The sequence below is a fragment of the Branchiostoma lanceolatum genome, chromosome 15, assembly GCF_035083965.1.
Source record: "Branchiostoma lanceolatum isolate klBraLanc5 chromosome 15, klBraLanc5.hap2, whole genome shotgun sequence".
In the NCBI taxonomy this organism is placed as follows: domain Eukaryota; kingdom Metazoa; phylum Chordata; class Leptocardii; order Amphioxiformes; family Branchiostomatidae; genus Branchiostoma; species Branchiostoma lanceolatum.
This window is the reverse complement of record NC_089736.1, coordinates 9,722,152-9,733,455: the sequence shown is the minus strand read 5'-3', so window position 1 is coordinate 9,733,455 and position 11,304 is coordinate 9,722,152. Positions and strand designations below refer to the sequence as shown.

The 11,304-nt window shown below is 40.8% G+C and overlaps 2 protein-coding genes across 2 annotated transcripts; one reads left to right on the top strand and one right to left on the bottom strand.

The window, feature by feature from the left end:
- The first annotated feature begins 1,179 nt into the window (after window positions 1–1,179).
- On the top strand, window positions 1,180–4,416 carry LOC136420632 (cathepsin K-like). Its single transcript, XM_066407677.1, has 6 exons — window positions 1,180–1,343; window positions 1,632–1,801; window positions 2,329–2,518; window positions 2,769–2,974; window positions 3,497–3,731; window positions 4,157–4,416. Exons 1-6 carry the CDS (start codon window positions 1,232–1,234, stop codon window positions 4,243–4,245), a joined length of 1,002 nt encoding a protein of 333 aa, XP_066263774.1. The 5' UTR covers window positions 1,180–1,231; the 3' UTR covers window positions 4,246–4,416.
- Window positions 4,417–4,626: 210 nt separating this feature from the next.
- On the bottom strand, window positions 4,627–9,682 carry LOC136420627 (uncharacterized). Its single transcript, XM_066407673.1, has 6 exons — window positions 9,640–9,682; window positions 7,122–7,238; window positions 6,817–6,930; window positions 6,464–6,586; window positions 5,841–5,960; window positions 4,627–5,560 (listed from the first exon to the last, which is right to left on the bottom strand). The coding sequence occupies exons 4-6, from the start codon at window positions 6,513–6,515 to the stop codon at window positions 4,659–4,661; spliced, it is 1,074 nt and encodes a 357-aa protein (XP_066263770.1). The 5' UTR covers window positions 6,516–6,586; window positions 6,817–6,930; window positions 7,122–7,238; window positions 9,640–9,682; the 3' UTR covers window positions 4,627–4,658.
- Between the last annotated feature and the right edge of the window lie 1,622 nt (window positions 9,683–11,304).

Here is an 11,304-nt window from a genome sequence, read left to right as displayed (position 1 = left end):
TTTTTAAAAAATGTATTGATGTTATAAAATGACACCCATATTTCTACTGAACTTGTTTTGAGCTTGAACGTATTATAAAGTGTAATGTCTACATTAGTGATGTTGTTTAATGCTTTTACTATTCGTGGATGCGCTAAAATTGTGAACGCCCAATGTCACCTCTTACAAGTGAATATAAGAAGTATATTTTGCCTAAGTGGACGCAAATTGTCTTAAAGTTTGCAGCACGTACTGAGAAGCCTGGGTCTGAGAGACCACAATGCATCACTCTGCATATGCGCACTTGAAACTGTGAGCTGACTTATTTATACCATATCACTTTGAATTATATCAAGAAAGCACGTTGGAAATGTACTTATCTTTCACATAGCTTTTCTAAATAAAATGTGAAAACAGCCATTCATTTTTTTGTTCTATTATGAGTTGATATGGGTCTCCCTGATCAATAAGCTCAACATACGTCTACTGACTTTCAGGAAAGGGCTCATAATGACTTTACATACGCCATATAACGTTATCAATATAATATCTTTGATAAAAGTAAGCTAGCACCAATTTGATAAAGAATACCATGGAGACGATTCTGTTGGTTATGCAAATGGTCACAAATCTAAGGGAGGGGGGGGGCGTTGGGGGTGTAGTCGATTATTTAGGTACCGGCCTGGCCGTGTTATGAGGGGGGGGGGCTGTAAGTGCTATCGTGGTCACAACTAGATTTGCCCTGTACATGGAGTCCCGGTACGTTTTTCGTTGATACTTTTGGCCTAGAGTACCAAGGGGCTCCACCCAACAGTGAAAAGAAACATAGCCCGTAAACACAGGGATATTCCTCAATTGGTGACGGCCTCACAGTTAAGCTCCTGGTTCCAATATCAAAGTTGGTAACTGGGAGACCCCGGTTCGAATCCGGGGAAGGACATCCTGGTTGGAGCTGCCTTCGTCTATCGTAAGGGATGTAAACAGGGGTTCCCGTGATCTAGGAGGTGCCTCAAGCATGTTAAAAGGCACTGCAACAGCCTCGCTACTCAGATGGGTACCTACTGGCTGTACTTCAGATTAATGTAATGCATAAATAAATGAATGTAAACCTCTACACGACATGGCCTCTGTTCGCGACCAAGGTATTATGACGTATTTGCGACGGTACAAAGGTGAAAATGTGACCTCACGTAACCTGTAGTCCCGTGGACATCATGTGGACTTTGTTGTGTTGCGATTCTTAACAGACAACATGGCGATCTCAGTTCTTACGCTCTGTCGTCTGATCGTATTCACCAGCTTCGTATTTATTTCTGCCAAGAGAATAACTAGTAATGACATCTTCGGGATAACAGAGAAAACAGGTACTTTGATTATTCTAGATAGCGCTGTTCCTGTTAAGTATGCTAAACAAATGTTGGGGAGGGGGGTTGTGGCGACTATCTAGAGCTACGTATACTTGTTCATATTTAGCAGAGCTCTTGTCGAACAAGGGACGGAAATCCAAACAAATGCCGAACGATAGATGATCTCCAAGCAGAGGTTGGGAGGAGAGAAATTTCAATGTTTTGTGTCTTACTCTTCTTTGTGACACACAACCCTACTTTGAGATTACACCTTAGCTGACACGTTCCTCTTGGTTCTAAATAAAGATCGAGATCGCCAATGGGAAGTGTGGAAGTTCTGGCACGGTAAGACATACCCGTCCGCAGAGGAGGAAATATACAGAAGGAAAATATGGGAAAATAACCTGGCCGCCATCTTCAAACACAACGCCGCGGGAAAGAGCTACAAAATGGCGATGAACAGTTTTGGTGACCAGGTAAGTTGGATTTTATTATCTTTTTGTAACCGTCCTTTATCGCCCCATGTCCTAAAATAGGACTTCATTTATCATGTGTACTATTTCACTGCCTTACCGAGACATAGGCCGGGCGATATTGTATGACGTTTCAGCGAACATCCCATTATATATTGCGAACTGAAGGCAGCCATTGTGGTTTGGGCGTGACCTTGGCAGCCATCATTAACCCACCGCCATCTCGGTCATAATATTGCAAACATCATGACTTATAGGGCTGTACGAGCGTAATAAAGTTCAGGGGCCAGGTAGAATATGGTGATGACACTTATGTTAACCCCGTTGTGAATACCCCAAAAAATTGTTGAAATTGCGCAACTGATCGACCGATTGGAAACGTCAACGCTTTGGGAGATCAAGGCGGACGCTTCAGTCGGCAAAGCTATTTGATGCCGTGATACCTGTAAGTATGTAACGTTAGAACTGTAATGTTAAATGTCATATGTACGTTCTAATGATAAATCTATTTACAATGTTATCAACACTAGGAGCGGACCCACCGCACAGACGTGCTGAGCTATCGTACCAATCGAGTTGACGAGTCTGACAGCCTGCATCGCACGGTTGCTATGGGGATGACCCAGCCTCCGCCCTCCCTGGACTGGCGGGAAAAGGGCGTGGTCACGCCTGTCAAGAACCAAGGAATGCTGGGAAAGGTCATGGCCTACGCAATTACAGGTGAAGCAACCAAACATTAATCGAAAATGTGAAGTTGCTTAATGAAGCTTACTCCAATTCAAAATTTAATCAAATACTAGAAAAATTACACGCTCAGCACATATCGATACTAAGATTTCATTTCTCTTGGACAATATCAATGGGTTTGAACAATGGATATTATCACTTATCTTTGAGGCAAAAAAAGTAATGAAAATTCATGTTCAGCAGTTGGACGTTAATTAATCAACTTACCCGTCTGCACCAATAGAATCACTGGAATCCTTCCACGCCATCCAAACCGGTAACCTGATACAGCTCAGTACTAGGGAGGTGGCGGACTGTTGCCCGGATGTTGACCTTGCCGTTGGCTATGATTGCGTCATCAACAAGACAAAGGGACTGTGCAGCGCTGCGGACTACCCGTCACAACCGCCCGGACAGTGCAACGCACATTTGTGCAGCGCAGCTGCAACGGTGAGGGATGATTCACTTTACGGAAAGTGGTAGGGGGTGGATAAATCTAAGGGAGAGACAGGTGATTGAAATTACAGATGATTGAAATACCAAGAGAGGGGGTAATAAAGGGAAATGATTAGATTTCAGATTCAGCTATTTTTCATGACTTTGCATGTGACATTTCATATAAATATGCACATGAAGTGCGTCATCATTTACAAAGGGGCTCATGATATATAAAATTCACTATTTAAAATATTAACTAAAACATTACGAATTTAGAATAACTTGCACGAACAGTGGGTGGTTATACCGACTGACCTCTGCCTCCAGATCCAGATTGACAATTAGCTTCAGAATAGCAAGATAAAATGTTTTCTTTATTAAGTATTGAAAATGTTTTCTTTACGAATCGAAATGTCATTTCTTACAGTTTTCGTTTGAATACTGAAAAACGGAAAATTTTGCAGCAGTTGTCTTTGTATGTAGCGCATGCTTTCTAGATAAAACTGAAGTTTTCTCCATTTCTATATGTCGTAGTGTAAGAACACGGTCCACGTCATACCTAACCATGAAACAGTCGACATGGTTCACGCCGTTTCCACGACTCCGGTGGTGGTGATAGTGGACGCCAGTCTGACGTCATTCCAGCTGTACGCCAGCGGTATCTATGACGACCCAGCCTGCTCAACAACCCGCCTGGACCACGCTCTTGTCGTTGTAGGCTACGGTAGTTTTGCAGGGAAAGACTACTGGATTTGCCGAAATTCTTGGGGTACGGAATATACTATGTCTTTATCAGGAAACGATTGTCGTGAAATTTTGAACAGCGTGATATTCAAGCAGATGTTTGGTTTTGGCTTGTGTCTTAACGTTTTTTACCCCTTTCACTGGACACCAATTGGAAATAAGAAAAGCAAAAGGAGCAAAACACACGTCCAGATTAGATAATGTTCATCTTAAATTATTCAATAAATCCTCCCTTACATTTGCAAGCATAAAGAATCATTTCTCCTTAGGTAATAAATGACAATAAATCCATCAATATTTTTTATTTGTTCTAACATCTATTCACAAATAAACCTAACAGGAAGAACATAACCTGCTATTTTATGACAAAGCACTAAAAATTTCACGGTTAATGTTTGTGTATTGTATTTCTTGAAACATATAAATGTACTCTTGGCATGTTTACAATAGGCACGGCCTGGGGTGAATCCGGCTACATCCGCATCGCGCGGGGGAAGAACATGTGTGGGATTGCTGAAAGGGTCTTCTATCCCGCATGAGGGCGCTGCTACGCAGGAAAAAACAGCAACTACAGTTTATTGACTTCTTAAGTTGATATTTGTACAGAACTACATGTACTTCATTTCATAAGAAATGTTATGTCACAAAAATCAAGTGAAGCATTTAGGTCTTTTGCACAATAAAGCAACAGCATTGCTCCTTTAGACATATACATTCGTTTGCTTGTTTTGTTTGTTAGTATGTTTGTTTTATTGTTTGAAGCTTTGTTTATTCATGTGAAGTACAAATCGACCTGTCATGAGGGAGGCGACCATGAATATCAGTCATTTTGCAAGCTTCTTAAAGGTATTCTTATAAAACTATTTTCTGATTAAAAACTTTACTTTTAGACACTAAGTTTAAATGTTATGGACATAAATTTTTACACGTTTTTGAGCTGATGCGTTCTGAGCTACTGTTCTTCGAAGGAGGTTGAGTATTCGGCCATGATGATTGTAGGTTGAGCTGAGTTAAAGGCTTTGTAGTAGATGTCGTCGAAAAAGTAGCCTTTGACGTCGACGTATGGTTGGTGCAGAGCCGCAAAGTTGAGCCTGTTGACGTACAAGTATCTACCTTCGTCATATTGCTTGGTCTTGAAGTATGCCCCGTGCGTGTGTGGGGAGGGCACGCCGTTTACTTTGTAGAACCACTCATCTTTGTAGTCTTCAGGTTTGGCGCGGAGGGTCATCTCAACGTGGTGCCATTGCAGGGGGTCGAGATCTTCAGCTACAGTCGTGTAGATGAGGCCGAAGTCCTCTCCGCAATTTTTCGATGTCGCGCATTGCTCGTAGCTTGGGTGGCTTTCCCTTGTTCTGATGGATATTTGGCTGCGACGCCGATTTGGGAAGTTGATTTCGAGATAGTTGGACGAAGGCTCGGTGCCGTTCGGGTCTCCGGCCGCGACCAAGATGCGCGAACCGTCGCCATATTCGTTGGTGTAGTCTTTCGCCGCCTTGAACCAAAAGGATGCGTAGAACGAGTCAGCCTGTCCGTTGTAGCCAGTGTCTGATCTCCCCACTTTTACGGTCAGCCCTGGAGAAAACGGCGTGCCCGAGCCGTAGGTGTTTGCAACACCCCTCTTGTAATGCCAGGATAATCTACCGCTATGACTACTTGCGTTTGTGATAGCCTGTCCGACGTTGTCCCCCTGGCATATGTTGTCGACTGGGAAGGTAAAGTAGTCTGATTGGTCACAGTCACCGGTGACGTTGTTGCCCGCTGCTCCAGCCGACCAATTACCATTGACGATACTGTCGCCTAGAGACCAGCCAGTCTCGTTTATCAGCTCGTGTGGTGGACGCACGGTTACCTCATCTTTTGGACAAATCAAGAAGATAACATTGTTGTAGCTAGCATTTCTAGAAATATATAAAATACAGTGTTTCTTAGGCAACTGACATTATTTGAAATCGACTTGTCCAAACGTGGTCAGTTCACCTTAATGATTTTACCCCATAGTATATGATGCTATTGATAACATAATGACACTTTTTTAATGAGCAATCAGTATTTTTTGCGCAACCATGGTGCTAAGGCCGAAATAAGAGAAAGCATGATGCTCTCCAAGTGGAAAATGCAAGAAATAAGAACACACCTCCGTCACAACTTTCACTTGGTGAAATGAGGACACCTGCGCACTTGCACAGAAAGCTCCCGTCTGTATTTTCGCAGTCGGCTCCAAGAGTACAGGGCTGTCCCAAGCATTCGTCGACATCTGAAACAATCCTTTCTATCAGTATCTATTTTTAGGTTACTCACACACGTACATCAGTAGAAACCGCATTCGGTAAGCTTGTGTAAGGGAATGGGGTGGGGGTGGCATGAAAAGTTCAACTTTCGATACATGTGCCCCTCCTGTGTATCACGATATAGGTATGTTCCGCTTGATGTCATAATTACATGCTATAGCACTTTCCCATGTCAAATTGCTTAACATTTTAGTAAGACACTTCACCTATATCCTGGAGTCCAGCCTTGTTAGCTTTGGCCCACTCCCAACATCGTTTGTTGGTGGCTAGCGGTGTTGGGAGCGGACCAAAGCTAACAAGACTGGACTCCAGGCTACTTCACCGATAATAACTATAAATATATGCATATGATAAACATTATATGGATGTCTGACTTGGGCATCAAATGAGGATTTACAAATATGTAACAAATTGTGCCATTGTTGTGATACTATTGATTACTATTTGCTGAAAATCTTAAAGAACTTACCGACGCAGTTTGTTGGGCCGTCGTTCACCCATCCCGACGCGCATGTGCACATGTAGCTGCCCGCTGTGTTGCTGCAGTCAGCATTGTCACCGCAAGGGGTCCCCACGAGGCATTCGTCTATATCTAAGTCATGTGTGAACAAAGCAAACAAACTCTAACAACATGAAGACAACAAACTCTGTTTAAAAAGATGCAGCTGCAAAATATGGACAAGTCACCAAAAGCTTTAGAATGTTACCTTTTGTCATCGATTCGGGGGATGAATTACGAGGATGTACACGGAGAAATATCCCCTTTGAAGGTAAGAGGCACAATAGAATAATCCATACTGAGCCAAAGAAGATGTTATTTACCTTTGCAGCCAGTGCTTGCCTCGTATCCATCGTTACAGGCACAAATGAAGCTCCCCTCTGTGTTGGTGCAGATCCCTTGCACTCCGCAAGGGGACGTTTTGCACTCTTCCACATCTAAAATGTTGGAGGGGTCGTTTTAAAGGGTATATGAAATATGCATTGAAGCCTTAGTTGATTTTACATGTTCAAACGTTTTTATGCGAAACAATTCATCACATATTGGATTGTTGTTGAGTGGGGTTGGAAATTTGTCTTCAAGATGACTTTTAATAAAATTAAAGATGCTTGAAATGTAATTATCTTACCTATTTCACATGTTTTTCCACTCCAAGCCTCTCCGCAGTTGCAGATGAAACCATTACTTCCTTCAAAACAGACTCCTTCGTTCTTACACGGCTCCGAGTCGCAGAGGCCTTGGGTACCTATCAGTAAAGGTGAATGTAATTTATTACAAACCTGCTGCATTCTACAAAGAGCTTCAGTATGATTGCACTTCAACACGTCACTTGTTATATAATCTGAAGAATTATTATATAAAAAAGGTAAAACAGTTATTCTCAAGTGAGGTAAAGTATGATGCTTTTTCAAGTACCTAGTAGTGAAATGTGGCTTCGCTACTTTTTTTCAGCCACGCACACCGGGTCACCTCTAATCGACAAGTGTAAAAGAATAATCCTATTATGGGGCATAACTACCATGTAGCGCCATATAAACTGTGCTAGTACCTCCAACGCGATATACGTGTACGTAGTTTGTATATCAAGTGAGTTTGAAAGATATAGTATAAATGTAGCCGTATATTCACTAATGGCTTGAAGCCCCCAAATACTATAGTATATATAGTAGCCAAACACATTGCTGATATGTATGGCAACGTTAGATAGGTTTGCCTTTGCCCTATTTGTTGTTTGTCCTAACAACGTAGTACACCTCATTCACAACATTCGGTATTATCAACTTCTCTTTCTTTGGTTGCGACAAAACAATAACGTTACAACCTCTGACATCTTTCGGTTGTCTAGTTACCCTAGTAGGTGGATTAAGCCGTACAAGGCTCGTTCCTTTGTTCACGGCGTCAAAGTCATTAAATGGCAGGTTAGACGTCATAAAACTCTCCAAGGTGACATTTACTAGGTGGTAATAAAATGCTGTGTACACCTATTACGTCTCTCGCGTTGACGCGAACGTCGCACCTTAAGAGCTTGATTTAATACAGGCATTTAGTCATTCGCAGGACGCCCTTAAAGGTGCACAAGGTAGGATTTTTGGCAACAAACTTGGAAATTTTCTGCTGAACAAATTCTTCATGTTATAGACCTTTGCAGGCAATTTTTGGTACATTTTACGCATTACATCTTATGTTTCTTACGTTTGCAAACAACTGAAAGAAAACTGTACCATGGTCGCTTATTTCTGGTTGGTACCAGTAAATACACGCTAGCTGGATGTAAACAAATTTGCGGCTGTTCTACACATTTATGGTGTCACATTTCCACTATATTGCATCATCAAGTAATGCCATAAAGTTGATCAATGTCAAGAAATTATTAAAAGATCGACTTCTAAAATTGTCCTAATTTTTCATTGAGTACCTTTAACAATCACCTCAAAAAGGGCGATGACCTCTGCTAAGCATTTCAAAACAACATGCCCCATGCTTATCGATTGTTCATAAGTTCATAACATATTTGCCTGTATCTCAGCAAATGTAGATTAAATACTGTCATCACTAGGTGTGTCGACCAGTTGCACCATTGATGGACAAGATGATTGGATCAAAATTGATGATAGATGACGGCAATAATGTATTACATTTCACATTATATGTAATCACCATGATAAGCGCTAATCTTAATCAAAATGCATCAATTATTTTGTCCTCATTATGTCTTTACGTCTATTTTTAACGTGGTGATGGTATTCAAATCATAACAAAGAGTGCAATGAAAATGAAAACATTTGCAATAAGAAAGGTATACTACAATAACCTCGTCTAGTCGGGAGCAATGAAACTGACGTCTTACTTTTACCAGTAAAACGTTTAAAGAGACTAAATCTATTCACCATGATAGTTGTAGATTGTCAAGAAACGCCCCCGTAACTTAAACATAAGCCCTCGACTAATATCCTCCTATGTACATAGGTCCGTGATTTATTTGTGAAAGAATCAGATGGAATAAATAAGGAAAAATGTGGCCATGCATAACACAATGGCCCAGCCTTGTTGTCACACCTTTGTTAAATACAGTTACTCTAACTTATCTAGTATGTTAAGTCTATAAGTTAGACAGTTTGTACGCAGCGATTAACATAAAGTCAATTCGCAGCAACGTCGTTTGACCAGTTGTGTTTGTACTTTTGCAGGGTTCAATTAGCATATGACGTCACCAGGAAAACTTTTCTTTATAGAAACGGTAGAGGGTTGGGTGTATTTGTTACTCTGTCTCTTTTGCGGCGAGACAAATCTTTAATTGAAAACCGCGAGTAATTACGGTCATTTGGGTCAGCAGTAGCAGTTGTACGATTACTCAAATGTTATGTGAAACTGGTTGCCATTGGTCCATACTACACATGGGCTTCTGAATTCACCCTGACTATGTAAATCAGACTCTTGAATGAGAATTTGGCAGGGGACTCTGCGAATAGGATCTAGGACAAAAGATTTTTTTGGGGGGGATGTGAAAAAGTTGATCGAGGGAAAAACAAGTAAAGCAAGCAGTACTTGTGGTCAAGATATCTGTACAGGGTTCGATTGCTTATAAGGTAGCGCTTACTTTTTACAAATGACTTTGAAGCAAGAACAACAAAGACAGAAATACTCACTTGTCCTAAGAGGAGTAAGCTTGCTGGACGTGTCGACCGAACTCCATACTGTAGATACAAATTAGAACGTTATCAGTAAAGAGACGGCAATGGAGAGAAATACATTAAAAGAAGGACTGCTATCTGCCAATTCAATGCTGTTACTATGAAGTTATTTTGCTGACAAAACAGAGAAGTATCTTAAAGAGCCTTGTTGAAAGGAGAGTTCTAAATCCTTAAAACATTTTTGGGCGAGCTTTTATAGGAACATTTCAAATGGTTTGATGTAAACGTTCGTATTTCTACCGATTGCAAGGTTCATGTTTTGTCATAGACTCTCAATAACAGATGGTCAACAAATTCTACTATGATATCGCCTGATAAATCAAAAACAGAGTGTAATTGCTTTTATTATAGTACAAACATGACATTTCCCCACATTGATACCACCAAAAATATTTTTAAAGAAAGCCCAGATCTTACCGAGAAATGCCACTCCTGCAGCTATGAACAGCTGAAGGAAGATGATCCCGACGAAGCACGCAAGATGACAGTCTCGGCGGCGTCTCTTAGCGTCCAGTTTACGACGCTCTTGTGGGCGCAGAGACCATGTATTCGTCAAGTCCTTTCAAATGCATGAAAAGTGGAAAATATGTTATTTTTCTGTAAGTTTTACACCTTTAAGTTGTTGTAAATTGTACCATTTTTCTGTAGGTTTTACACATTGTTCTTTAGGACTTACAATTTTTCTCGTAGGTTTTACACCAGGTACTTTTATTGTAGGTTTTACATCTTTTTCTGTATTTCTTATTTTTGGAGGTTGTATGTTTATTTTCTACATTTTACACTTTTTTTCTGTACATTGGTGAAACGTGTACATTTGCATAACACGTAACACCACAGTAGCACAAAAGCGTTATAGTGTTCCCACAATCTTTCATGTCTAGGAAATACCAGAGTTAAAATCACATTCGTGATCAAGTGCACATTGATTATTTTTACATATAGATATAAAAAGGGGCAATGTGTTCATCTGTGATGCGATATATGAGAAAAAGGTACGAATTAATTTTTTGAAGAAAAAAACGACCAAAAAAACAACTCTTCATTTAGAAGCTAAAAAATACTGTAGAAAAACGTTTTGGTTGAAAAAAGAAGGTTATGTTTTTTTCCTACCTTGTCCGATCTGTCGTCAGCGTTGTATAAGTTGGCCATAGTAGGACGGCTCATCGGGTTAAACCAGCGCGATCCCATGTCTGTTGTCTTCTCCTCAAAGTCGAAATGACCTCAAAAAGTCTAGCAGAACTGCCTAAATGTGTCGACGCCCAGCAAGGTTTTACGACAATACGACGCTTTGTGGTCAGTTGACGCAGTATTTTACGACTGCTTTACGTCCCTGACCTAATGACATTTGCCACACCCATGTACATGTAGTGAGAGGCTGGTCAACGGTTTAACAAATTTGCTTTTGTCCACGCCAGAGATCTCAAGTACCAACTAATTGTCGACGACTGAAGAATTATTGGTCGAAAAGCAAGCACTTAGAATACCTATGGTGGTGTTTTGGCGTGACATCTTTACATTAATAGATACATTGATCATTATCTCCAGACAAACGCCACGCAATATGCATACATGGGTAGATTTCTTGTTGTTTCTTCTGGCTTTTGAATCATGTTGTCTTAT